The sequence below is a fragment of the Marmota flaviventris genome, chromosome 15, assembly GCF_047511675.1.
Source record: "Marmota flaviventris isolate mMarFla1 chromosome 15, mMarFla1.hap1, whole genome shotgun sequence".
NCBI classification, from domain to species: Eukaryota; Metazoa; Chordata; class Mammalia; order Rodentia; family Sciuridae; genus Marmota; species Marmota flaviventris.
In genome coordinates, this window is record NC_092512.1 from 2,927,400 (window position 1) to 2,940,411 (window position 13,012).

General features: G+C 55.8%; 1 protein-coding gene across 1 annotated transcript in view; it reads left to right on the forward strand.

Annotated features, from left to right (window-relative positions):
* Slc45a4 (solute carrier family 45 member 4) overlaps nucleotides 1-13,012 on the forward strand; it is a 68,297-nt gene that overhangs the window by 27,957 nt on the left and 27,328 nt on the right. Inside the window, exon 2 of the mRNA XM_027950748.3 lies at nucleotides 9,303-9,879. Within this exon, the coding sequence (XP_027806549.2) occupies nucleotides 9,636-9,879 (244 nt within the window). The 5' untranslated portion in view covers nucleotides 9,303-9,635. The remainder of the gene's footprint in view (nucleotides 1-9,302; nucleotides 9,880-13,012) is intronic.

Here is a 13,012-nt window from a genome sequence, read left to right on the forward strand (position 1 = left end):
AAAACTAAAAAATAAATATTAAAAAAAAAAAAGAATGCCAGTGCTTCGTGGGTTTCCTCTTCTCTTTCTTTGCACTCTGGGCACTTAACCCAGGGGTGCTCTACCTCTGAGCTGCATCCCCAGTCTTTTATATTTTATTTTGGTACAGGGCCTCACTAAGTTGCTGAGGCTGGCCTAGATCTTGGGATTCTCCTGCCTTAGCCTCCCAAGTCGCTGAGATGACAGGCGTGCTTTGCCAGCCCGACCTGTGCCTGGTGTTTGTCTGACCACGTGAGCACTGTAGTTCTGTGCCAGTGGATGGCTTAGTCCCAGCTCTCACTTCTCGAATCCCTGCGTCCATCGTGGCCTTAGGATGCCTGCAGGATCTGTGAGTCAGTGAGTCACGGCAGGAACGAGCACCACTCAAGAGCCCCTCACATCCTGGCTGTCCTTGGGGCTGTTTCCTCAGCTGTGCCCACGTCCTCAGTCAGGTCTGGACTGTATGTGTGCAGCGCGAGGGATTCTTGCTTCGTTTCCACCCCGCTTGGTCATCCTGCTGGCCCTGGCCTCTCTGTGTGATGGGTGGCCGAGGCTGCCTGCCTGCTTGTCCTGGGTCTGCTGCTAGATGAGGCGAGCAGTGATTCAGAGAAGCACTCGCTCATCTCCCTCGGGACTCCTGGCTGAGATGCTCGTTTGGCATTTTGGATCCGTGCTGCAGCTTGGTTTCCTGAGCCAGCCGGGATTCCAGGAGCTGCGCAGTTTAAACGCTTGCTGCTGTTTCCATGGCAGCCAAAGCTTCCTTCTGACTCCAGTGGCTCAAATCAGCAAATCAGTGCTAGGAACATTTAGAAAGAAAGGGAGAGAAGAACCCCTCACTGCTTTTTAATTAGAAAACCTACTCGGCTGATTGGGCAAATCAAGGAGGCTGTAAAGAACTGTGGTAAGAAGGCTAAATGTTGGGGGGACGGTTTTCTTTGGGGATGCCTGTCCTTGGTTCAGGTCATTTTCTCATAAGTGAACTTTCGTCCTGGGCTTTTTATTTTTGTTGGGTGCTTTTTTGTTCCCTTGATGTTTGGGTGGCAGTTGTCTTAGTAGTGTAGAGATTTCTGATTCTAAGTGGATTTTATTGTGGTTTTAAGAGGTGGAAGTTTGGAATTTGACCTCATGTCATCAGTTTGCCTGTCTCCCTGGAAGCTTGCCGTTGGGCCTGCTGTTGATCTGACGGGGTCCTCTCGGCCAGGAGGTTGCGCTGCCTGGAGGCTGTGTGGCCAGGTAGTCTGTGTGGCCCATGAGAAAGGGCTGCTGAGGGAGCAGTCAGAAGTCAGCAGGTGCAGGGGCTGAGGTGGACCCTGCAACACGGGGAGAGCAGAGTGATGGCCAGAGAACAGGTGGCCCTTTAGGGGGAGTTTGGGACCAGCCCAGACTAAGGGGGAGTTGGGGCAGGGAGTGGTGTGTCTAATTGGCTTTTTAAGGGGTTGCCCAGGTGACAAAATTGAGAAAACAGGCTCTTAGGGTGAAGGGCAAGCCATCAGGCCAGTTCGGATCCTCCGGTGGAGCCCCAGGTGGCCTTGATGGGAGGGGCTGGGAGGCAGCCTGCCACTGTGCATGCCAGGCCCAGGAATGGGCTGGCGAGTCAGCAACAGGCTCTAGTGTCCTGAGGGCAACCAGTGAGAATGGATTCCCTGCTTTTGAGACCAGGAAGACCTGGAAAATCAGAAGTGGAGAGGTGCTGGCCATTTTCTCAGGTGTCTGCGTGTGCCCATGCCTGCCCTACACATGTGCCCCTGGCGGGTTGAGGAGGCTGCTGATGAGCTGTGGATGCTCGGGCAGCCCCGTTGTGGCCACTGCCTTGGGTGGGTGGCATTTGTTGGAGAGGCTGAGCTGCCTCTGGCACCCGTCTTCTTGCTCCTTAGACAATGCTTGCAGTTGGCTCCCACCGAGTCACCCCAACAGCCCTCCAGGGGCACTGGAGCCCTGGTCTAGTCGTACGCCACTTTCTGAGGTGCTGTTCTTGGGTGTCTGGACAAGTCTGCAACTGATACCCTGCCCCAGGAGCCCTGGGGATCCCAGTTGCACCCTGGAGCTCTGTTGGCCATCCTGATGTTTTCCTTTGCAGTGGAAAAGTGACTTCCAGAAATGGAAGTGCCAGCCGTGAAAACAGAGGCGTTCAAGTGGACAGCCTGAGGCTTGCAGGACTCTGACAGCCTCTTGCTGTGGGGGAGCCTCACGGCTCATCCCCTGGGGCTCTGTTCCTTGTGGATTTTCTTGCCCCCTTACCTACGGTAAGCCCTGTGTGCTGGGCTCAGAAGGGGCTGAGTGTCTCCACAGATGAGCGGCTGTAAGGACAGTGTCCCTCAGTGCCGGCCAGGCCGGTGGCACCTTTCCTGGTGTCTGCAGGTAGTGCTGGCATTGTGTGCTGGTTGCAGGTCTGTTGGATCTGTTTGGCAGGTATTGCTCTCTGCCAGCTGCTGGGTCATGATTTGCAATGGGCGGGGTGACCGTACATCACAGATTATATAGGAGTGGCCCCCTGTTGTCATGGGGGGACCAGGAAGCCCCTGGACTGGAGGAAGCACCCTTTGGTATCTGCAGTTTACCGCTGAGGAAGCAGGCCCAGCCTAGGTGAGTGGACTTGCCAAGGTCTGCCAGGTGGTTGTAGCATGCAGACGCAGCTGAGTCACGCCCAGTGGGTGGGTGGGGCATGGGAGGGTCTGGGTGGCAGTTCTCTGAGGAACAACAGGTGGCTGTGCAGTCCATGAGGTGCAGCGTGTGGTGCACTTCCAGAGGGGCTCAGCAGGCCTAGTGTGTGTGTCTGTCTTGGAAACGCACTCTTGCTGCAGTGTGCCAGTGTCCCAGCTTGGAACTAGAAAAGCAGTCTCTGCTGCTTGGTGGCAGGTTACACTGGCCTTTGCTTCCTGGCTGGAAGAGGGATGGGTCTTCTTGGAGCCCTTTTTCTCCTCCTTCTCACTAAAAGAGAGACATTTCTAAAATTTGGTTTTCTTTTTTAATGGAGTGGTGAGGGGTTAGTTCTCTGCATTCAGTGCTTCTGAATGTTTTGTTTTGTTTTGTTTTTTTGACCATGTGGTGCCTGCCTGATCTGGGCAGGTGCTGCACATGCTTCTGGGCTGGCGGGTGGAAGGAAGAATGCAGGCTGTGTGGAGGACCGGAGGACCCCAGGGTCTGGGAAGACTGGGTCCTCTAGCAGGACCCTGGTGAGGCTGTGGTCTGACTGAGTCCACGGCTGGGCGGTTCCTCTGTTGCTGGGATACTGATTCACTGAGGAAACCTTAATGACTGATGGTGTACAGTGTGACAATGTTTTGATCCCCTCACGCCCTGGGGACTCTTTCCAAGTTTCCTCAATTCCATTTCGTAATGCTCAAGAGTAATTTATACACATAGATAAAGAGATGCTCAGACACAAGCTTGCACGTTCACAGACAGGTGGATGGAGACAGACTCACAGGCACAAGTGTGCACACAGATGAGTGACCCCTTGCCTCTCCCCTGCTCCAGCAGCAGGTGGGCAGCCTGGTGTGTGGGGCTGGGGTGGAGCCCAGGAGCCTGCAGTGCAGAAACACCCCTCTGATTCAGACTCACAGGGCGACCAGCCGAGTTTTGGAGAGGCCACAAAGTCCTGGGCCTCGGTTGAATTTATGTTATTTTGTATGCCTTAGACCAGAGGTATGTTGTGCAGCCTGAGGGGCCAGTCAGAGTTCCTGCAGGTGACACATAACACCAGGAGTGGACACGTCCAGGACGGGATCAGCACATATGTGAGCCAGTTTGAGAAAAGCTTTCCCAACCGTGTGACACCAGTGACTGTCCTGAGTCTTTTCTTGTCTAGAGCATGTTACTTATTTGTTTAAATATAAGGACAAAACACTAATTATTTTTTAAATCCTACACTTTACAGAGCAGTTTCAAATTTGCAGCAGAATTCAGAGGACTATACAGAGAGTATCTTTATGCCTATTGCTCTCAGATGCATATAGCCCACCAGAGGGGGCCTCCTGACACCACAGTGTCACCAGAGTGACAGCTGCCTGTGGTGTTGTGTTTTCTGTGGGTTTGGACAAAGGTGCCATGATATGCATCTCCCTTTGGCGCACCAGAATGTTTTCCCTGCCCTAGACACTGCTCCTCCTGTCCAACAGTCCCCTCTGTAACCTGGCTCCCGTTGACCTGCTATAAACACAGTACATTTCTTTCATCCGGTGGCTCCTTTCACTTAGCATCTGAGGGGCCCACATGACTTCAGTGCTCAAGAGCGCATCTCTTTTCAGTGCTGAATAATATTCCATTGTTGGGATGGGCCATAATTTGTCACCTTTAAAGGACATCTGGGTTGCTTCCAGGTGTTGGCACCTATAAATGTAGCCACTGTAAGCCTTTGGTGCCAGTTTTTGGACACTAGTTTTCACCTCCTTTGGTTAAGTCCAAGGAACCCAGATCTTGATTGCACTATTAGAGGACATTCCACTAAAAAAAAAAAAAAAAAACAGAACCAGCCTTGGTCAGGTTGTGTTTGGAGCAGCCAGACCATTTTGCACCCCCTGCAGTCAGTGGGGGCCTGCAGGCCCAGGCCCTCCCCAGCTCCCGGTGGGGCTAGCATTCTGGGTTTGGGCCACTCCCAGTGCTGTGTGGTGGCCTGTCTGCTTGGTCTGTCTGTCCCTGGTGAAACTGATGTGGAGTGGTCCCTGTGTGGTTTGCATATCTGCAACGTCCCTTTTGTGAGCTGCCTCTTGAGATCTTTGACCTACTTTAAATCAAGTCCTTTTCCTATTGTTGGACTGTAATAGTTCCTTGCGTATTTTAGATGATATTTTATCAGATGTGTCTTCTGCAGATACTTCCTCCTAGCCTGTGGCTGTGCTCTCATTCTGTGGGGGCAATGCTGACGTTGCGTTGGGGTCAGTGGAGTTTCTGAAGTGCCATTCAGGAAGTACTGCTGTAAGCAGAGCTGCTGTCGGCTGGTTTCAATCCTGCCAAGGTGCTTTGAAGTTGCTTGATCCGATTTCATGTTTTTTATGCTCTTGAGCCAAAAGCTGGTTTTCTTTTTCTAATTTTATTGGTGCTGCTGCTGTTTTGCAGTTCTGTGGATTGAACGTGGGCCCTGAGTGTGCTGGGCAGGCACCCCGCTGGGCTGCACCCTACCTTGGTTTCCTCCTTACACACTGCCAGCGTCCTGGCCCCTGGCTTCCATGCTGTCCCCACACTGCTCCTGCCCACAACCATGTGCATGGACGGGAGGACTAGCTGACTAGCGCACATTAGCTGGGTCGTCAGGGAGCAGCTGACAGCTTTTCTACCGGAAAACAGGACAGCTATCCTCAACTTAGGACAGGTCTGTGTGACCGTCTTCTGACTTTGTGACATGAGGAAGTGGCAGGCAAGGTAGAAATGACATTTCAAACTTTGAATTTTGATCTCTTCCAGGCTAGTGACCTGGTAAGATGCTGCTGTCCACTCTGGGCAGTCCTGTGACGACCAGAGAGCACGTATCCTTTGTGTGCTGCAGAGCTGGGATCAGTAGGTTAGTGAGGTTTCCACTAAGATAGGGATTTGGAGATGATGTGCTGTCCTAAGTCCAGGAGCCTCTGTGGTCCCCGTGGGCTTTCCAAGGGTGGCACACCCCATCTTGTGCCTGTCTCTGAATGATGGAATGATGGGCAGCTGGCTGTCCACATCTGTGAGCATTGGTATCCTCAGCCCGATGTGAGGCATCAGAGCTGGTGGGACCACCTTCAAGGAAGTATGACTGCCACACCATGCTGCTTGTCAAGAATTTGCAGTGATGGCGTCCACCTAAAACTTGAGCCGAGCATGGGGTGCTGTGCAGATTCACTGTCCGGTTGGCTTTTCTTGGGCTCGGTACACAGTGGCCTTCCCCCAGCACACTGGGAAGTCACGTGCTTGGCATCCGTGTCTGTAGATTATAAGAGCAGGACAATAGAGGAAGTTGTTGATTGGAACAATTGCTGTCTGAGTGCATCTGCAGGTCCCAGCAAAGCTGCTGTCCCTGAGCACGGGGCAGTCGCGGCAGTGGGTTCCAGGGGAATGCTTCCCTCGGTGCTGGGGAAGATCTGTCTTGGGTGCTGGGGAAGATCTGTCTCACGCCGGGAGGATGCCTGGAGAGGCCACAGCTGACTCTTGAACTTGGCCTTCTGGGCGACTGGAGGAGGCCGGGAGCTGCCGAGGGGGCAGAGCCATCACCCCACGGCTTGGCTATTCTCCTCTGGCCCCACCCTGAAAGGCAGCACCCTAGTGTTTTTTTGGATCTCAGAGACACCAGTGCTGTATGGTGTCTCTGAGCCTCTTGAGAGGGGACAGCTGCGCGGGCTGTGGCCACATGTTCATGGACAGTGAGTTGGTCACACTGCCCCACTGGTTGTCCTGCAGTGGCGGCCACTGCCCTGTTGTGCCCCAGTCATCCCTTCTGTATGCCACGCGGGCTTTGTCAAGTCTCCAGATGAGGGCTGTGGGAAGTTCAGGTCAGTTGGATGAGACCAGCAGCGTCCTCAGTGAGGAAGTGGGAGCCGTACCCACTGCTGTGGGAGCGCACCCCGAGAGTGAGGGGTGCCCATGCTCTGGTGATGGTGACAGCTGTGGCTAAATGGATTTCCTTTTTCTTTTTGTCCATTCTCAGACAACGCACATTTGATTATGAAGTTAGAACCTAAACATCAGTAGCCCCCGTCACATGGGCAGGGATGCAGGCCCTCAGTGAAGGGACAGCTAGTCTGTGTGTGTGTGGACTGAGCAGCTGGGAAGCGGAGGGTGAGGGCTGGAGATCTGTCTGCCGTGGCCATGCGGATGGATGCGCAGAGCCTGCGGGCGAGTGCTGGGCTCTCCTGCTCAGTGCTGGGCGCAGCAGAGGACGGCCCAGCGGGGAAGCTGCCGTGCTCCCTGCTGGTTTAGAAAATGACTGGAATCTCCATAAAAATGCCAACAAAATCTTTTCCCCCAGAGTTTGTCAGGCTGCTCTTAAAAGTTCATATGCTCATCAAGTGCTGGGAAACGCACGGGGAAGAGCAGTTGGGGGAGTGCTGGGAAAAGCAGCAGGGGTGGAATGGCTCTGCCCGGGCTGAGCGTGCTCCAGGCTGCTCTGCCCCACGCAGGGACGCTGGCCTGGGGAGACGGCTCGCTGGAGGTCGGAAACTTGCTGTGTGACAGGAGAGACATCTCAAAGGGCTGGGAACCCACATTCAAGCAGATGGTGTGGTGGTACCAGGCTGGCCACCAGGAGACACTGGGGAGGCCCTGGTGCTAAGCAAGTGCGATTATAGCTACCAGCAGCTGAGCCTGTGTCCCGCCCGGCCTAAGTCCTCTGCAGCACATGGGTGCTCCTGCAGGACACCTTGGGCCGGCTGGCACCCATCCTCCTCCTCCTGGGTGCGGGACAGGCACCCACACCACGCATAAGGAGCTCTTCCAGATGGGGGTTGGGGCGGCTAGCTCTCCTCAACCACCACCCCCTGGCCCTCCCTTCGCTAGGTCTCACCGACTCTGGCCGTGCGGCCCGCAGTGCACAAGGAGGGCTGGGAAAGCCGGGGGGGCAGCCAAGGGGCCGAGTCCAGGGGCGGGGGCTTCTCACTGCCTGGCAAAGCACAGCAGCTACGGGAGCCCTTTGTGCGAGGCAGGGGCCATCCGTTGTAAGGAGGGGTGACCCTGGAGGTGACTTGAGCTGAAGGTGAGAGTGGCAGAGCCCGGTTCCTGGGTGCGGGCAGCCCCAGGGTGCAGCAGTGAAGGACGGCTGCAGTGAGAGGTGCTGCTCTGCAGGACGGTTCCTTCCCTTTGCCACTAGGACCTGGACCTGGGTGGAGCCCTAGAGATCAGGGTTCCGACCCGGAAGGCCGCCTCCTCTCAGAAGACCACATGTGTAGTTGAGACCCCTGTGGGGCTGCAGTTGTGTCAGGACGAGCTTCTAAGAACAGGACGGCAGGCAGTGGGACTGGGCTGCCCGGCAGGGTGGAGGGGTCGTGGTCGTGATGACCAGGCTGCCAGTGTTGCTGGGAGAGTCCTCACCGCTGCCCTTCCTGCCGCAGCCCAGCTGGTCCACTCCTGAGAGCCAGCCCTCTGATGGGGGATGGCAGTTAAGTCGCCGCCCCTATTTTGGTGTAAGATTGGCTGAGTGACAGAAAGGAGCCCAGTGAAGTTTGTCAGGGTGAGGATGAGGAGGAATCGGGGGGTGCAGGCCACTTGCAGGGGTTCAAATTTCAGTGCAGTAAGAAAGGGGGTGGGAAGAGGCAATGCCGAGTCCCTGGGAACCCCTGGGTGCCCTGCCGCCCCACCCTGCTCCCACCCCGTCCCCAGGAGAAGGGGAGGCTGATTGAGTCACATTTCAGTAATGAGATATTACTAGAAGTACGCGTATCATAAGCAGTAAAGTATCAAACTGCAGAACTGTCTTAACATCAAGTGGGCCCACTGCTGGCTGTGACTTTAGGGCCCTTCCTCTAGTGCACTCCAGATGGAACCCACATCTGAAGGCCCCTCCAGAGGAACGCGGGGTGCCGTGCCTGCTGACCTTGCCTGACGGGGCAGCTGGCCTTGCCCTGCTGCAGCATCTGCAGGGCACTGTCCTATTGGTCATTTCTTGGCAGCCAGTGCCTGGCTGTAACCAGTTGTCCCCAGGAAGATCCTACCTCACAAGCTGGTCACAGGAGAGGGGTTGGGGAGACTTCAGAGCTGGGGCTGCAGGAAGTCCTGGTCCTGCATGCCCGGAAGGTACAGAAGGTTTGGCACTTGGTGTGTCATTTCTTGAGAGAGGGTCTGTAACTGTCATTGATGATCCTTGGTCTTGTGATCTGGGCGGGTCAAGGACCACTGCCCACACAGGCCAGCCCAGGCTCAGGAGAGATCTGGACCCCCTTTGGGTGGCGCAGGCGAGTCCTCCCTCCGCCCAGCCTGCTTTCCATCCTCCCTGCTGCCTCTGCCCTCCTCTGCCCGCATAGAATCCCTCTGCAGTTCCCTCAGCTGCCACCCTGGCTCCCCTGTGCCTCCCCTGTGCCTCTCCGCCCCATCGCTGTACTGGCGGGCCACAGGGGTCACTGCCAGCGCCTCCCACAGGACACAGAGGCCACGGTATTGGCATTTGGCCTTTTTCTATCTGCTGGCCTCCTGTGACCCCGCTTCCCTTTGTTGCCCATCTTTGTCCACCCCCAGCATGGAGCTCCCGTGAGCAGATGGTGTTACAGCACAGATACGCTCTGCAGCCGGGAGGGGCCTGGGGGACACCTTGGAGGTGCAGGTGGGCGGGGGTAGGTGGCACAGACAGCCCACCCGACTCTCCTGACTGGCCGTCCTCTCTCCTCTTGCAGAGCCTCGAGCCACTCGATGGGGATTCACAGAGGACTGCCAGTGTGTGTCGCCTTCCCACCTCTCTGTGGCAGGAGAAGTGACCGCAGCGCCTCCTCAGCAATGACGATGACACTGGTATTAACTGAGTGGCACTTATGGATTTTTAGCCCTCGCTCGCAGTGAGCCAGCGAGCCATGTGCCGCTGTGAGGGAGAGCCCTGTGCCTGCAGAGTGGGGTGTGAGCGCGGCCTGCCTGCAGAGCGCACCTGAGCCCCGGGAGGCGTCTCCCTCTGCCCGCAGAGCTGCGTCTCGTCCATGTAGGTGGAGCACACACTGACGCTTCATCTGGTGGTGATGAAAATGGCCCCGCAGAATGCCGACTCCGAGTCCATGCAAGTCCAAGAGCTGCCCGTGCCCCTGCCAGACCTGCAGAAGCCCGGAGACCCCGAGGCTGAGAACCACGAGGAGACCCTCAGCGAGGGGTCCATAGACAGGATCCCCCTGCGCCTGTGGGTGATGCATGGGGCGGTGATGTTTGGCAGGGAGTTCTGTTATGCCATGGAAACGGCGCTGGTCACGCCTGTCCTGTTGCAGATTGGTAAGTGCTGCTCCTGCCTGTGGGCTTGGCGTCCAGCACAGCTGTGACCCTGACACACATCCTGCCCTCTCCCCCTTGACCTGCCCTCAGGGCTTTCTCCTGTTTGCAGCCTGGCTGGAGGCGGGGCGTGGGCCCCTGTGTTTGTCAGAGCCACAGGTAGTGTTTGGAGCAGGCTGAGTGCTGAGGGCAGTGGGCTCCCCTGCAAGCCGGGGCTCTGTCGCGCTCGGGCTCCTCGCCTCTGAAGTGGGGAAGCACAGACTGACCCCGCGGGGATAGGGCGCGTGCTCACAGCAGTGCCTGGCATGGGGATCAGGGTGGACTTCCAAGAGCAAGTTGCCAAGAGCAGTTGTTTCCAGAAGTGCTGTGGTTCATAGAGGGACGCTGGCACAGTGGAAAGAGCAGGTGTCCCCCACAGATGCCCCTGGGGAGTCTTGGGCTCCAGAAGTTATGTCAGAACTTTGGGTTTTCCTCCTGGTCCCAGGAAGGTCTGAATCTCTAATTTCATACTCCTTGGCCTCCTGAGAGGGCTGGGTGAGGACAAGACTGTAGAGGCCCGAGCTCTGCTCTGTGACCCCACACGCCCGAGGCCACATGTGTACAGGTCAGTCGCTTGGGGGAGTTTCTCACCACAAGTCTGGTGCTCTGCGGGAACCGCTTCCGCCCCACTGTATGCGACAAGCGCAGGTCTGAAGTGCAGTGCAGTGGGAAGCTGTGCAGCTCCTCCCCTTGCAAGTGGCAGCCCCAGTGTCATTGGGCTTGACCCAGGTTTCTGTCCCCATGTGTGAGAGCAGCCTGAGGTGCCATGGAGCTCCTTACCGCTGCCCCGCCCCATCTGTCAGTGCAGTGTTCTGCCGTGACCCCTGGGTCAGTGCACTGCCCCGTGGGCCCTGTGCTGAGCAGGCCAGCCAGCCCACAGGCGTGCGGCAGGAGGGCCTGGGAGTTGCGGAGCGTGACCTGTGATGACTCTTCATTTCCTTTCTCATCCCTTGGGTGTTGCCATGCTAAGGCACTGGGGTGGACAGGACACCACCTCTGACTTTGTGTAGCAAGCTGTCCACGGCATCACTGTAAAAATGCCCCGAGGGAGCTGGGTGCAACCTCACACGCCTTACTCCCGGTGACTGGTGGTGGTGGTGGTGGTGGTGGGGGGCTGAAGCAGGAGAGTTCAAGTTCAAGGCCTGCCTCAGCAACCTCAAGGCTCTAAGCAACTTAGACCCTGTCCCAAAATAAAATATAGACGGGGCTGAGGTTGTGGTTCAGTGGTTAAGCACACCTGGGTTCAGTTCCTGGTATCAAAAGCCCCAAGGGAATGAAACGCAGACCCTCTTTGGTGGTGGGGTTGCTGATTTCTCCACAGGAGAGGGACCAGGGCAGCAGGTCCCTAGGCCTGAGGGAAGATGGGCTTTGGTGTGTGCAGGGCTGGAAGCCCACCACCTTTGAGGCTGGTCCCAGGGAGGGAGTAGATGGGTTGCAGCCTGGCCTATCAGACACTGAAGCCCCTTTGGCGTATAGGGACGTGCAGCAAGGAAATCCTGGGAGCTTCACGCTGGTTTAGAAAGTGGTGCGTCCTTCAGTTGTACCACACCAACTACTGAGAAAATGACTGGATTTGATGAGCAAATGTTCCCTCCCAGGTCTTCTTTGTGCAGGGTCTGTGCATTAGGGCTTAAACCCCGAATCACGACTTCTTGGACTTCTCACACATTAGGGGTTGTTTATTTCAGGATTTGGGGACAGTTTCTCTCTTGAGTGGACAGTTCCGTGGTCTTGACTGAGTCTGCAGCAGTGTGGCCACCACAGTGCTGGCTCCCCCACCCTCGCAGCCCTCGGTGCTGGCCCTCTGTCAGGAACCCCATCTCCTGTGGTTCCCTTGGCATCCCCCTGGTGGGTGGTGCTCCTGTGTCATCCTGGTGGCCTCCAGCGAGGGTCTGCTGGGGTTGTCCTCTCCTGGCCCCTTCACCGGAGCCCTGCAGCAGTTGCAGCTCTGCAGAGGTCTGCCTCAGGCTGGGGCTCGCCTTTTCATTTTTTTCCTGGTGTCTTTCAAAAAGCACTTTTTGATTTTGATGAGATCTGGCATATTAATTCTTTCCCTTTATTGTTCTTTTTAAACTAAGAAATCTTTGCCTGGCCCAAGGTCATGGTTTTCTCTCAGCTTCTCCTTCTAGATGTTTCGCAGTTTGAACTCTCCCACGAATTCACTTTTTCGCAATGAGCGTTGAGGACTCCCCCTCCCTCCGGCGTGTGGGATCCAGCCATGGCAGACACACCGGTTCCCGCGCGGTCCTCCCCTGGGTTGGCTCTGACTGCCCTCTCACCAGAGAGCCCCCCTGTGTCCGTGCCTGGTGCCAGAGCCGGAGCCGACGGGCTCTGCGCTGCAGCTTGGGGTTGGGAGGAGACCTGCCCTGGCCTTTTACAGCTCCCTCTGGGCGTCTTGGGACCCCACATCCCCACAGGAGCTGTGACGCCATCCGCCCATCCCTATAGAAGAGCTTCCCGGGTTTCATTGGGACCAAGTCGAACCTGTCAGTCAGTGTAGGGGGAATCGACACATTGCGAGTCCTGCAGTCTTTGAAAATGGGTGTCCTCTGTGTACCTCTACGGTCTGGCTTCTCCTCAGGGTGCTTTGTGGCTTACAATGTGTACATCTATCCTGCTTTTTTAAGTTTATCCCTGAGCATGACTAATGCTGTTGTGAACACTGTTTTAATTTCAACTTCTGATGGTTCATCTCTACATAGAGGAATGGAAATGACTTTCATCTATTCTCTGGTAGCTTGTAAAGTTTATGAGATCTGTAATGATGTTCCCTCTTCTCTGATATTAGTAGTTTGCATTATCTCTTGTTTTGATAAGTCTGGTTAAAGGTTTATTAATTTTATTGGTCTTCTCAAAAGCTCAGATTTTAATTTTGATTTTTTTCCCCCTGCTATTTGACCATTTCCTACTTCTAGCTTCTCAAGATCAGGGTCAGACTGATTTTTAGGTTCCCCCCGACTCAGGGATTGAACCCAGGGCCTTGTACATGTTAGAAGGCCCTCAAGACTGGGGTCACAGAGCGGGGCCAGGGAGGAGCATGGATGGAATCCAGGAGGCCCCTGAGATAGAGATGGCCCCTGGTCTTTACCTCCTGCTT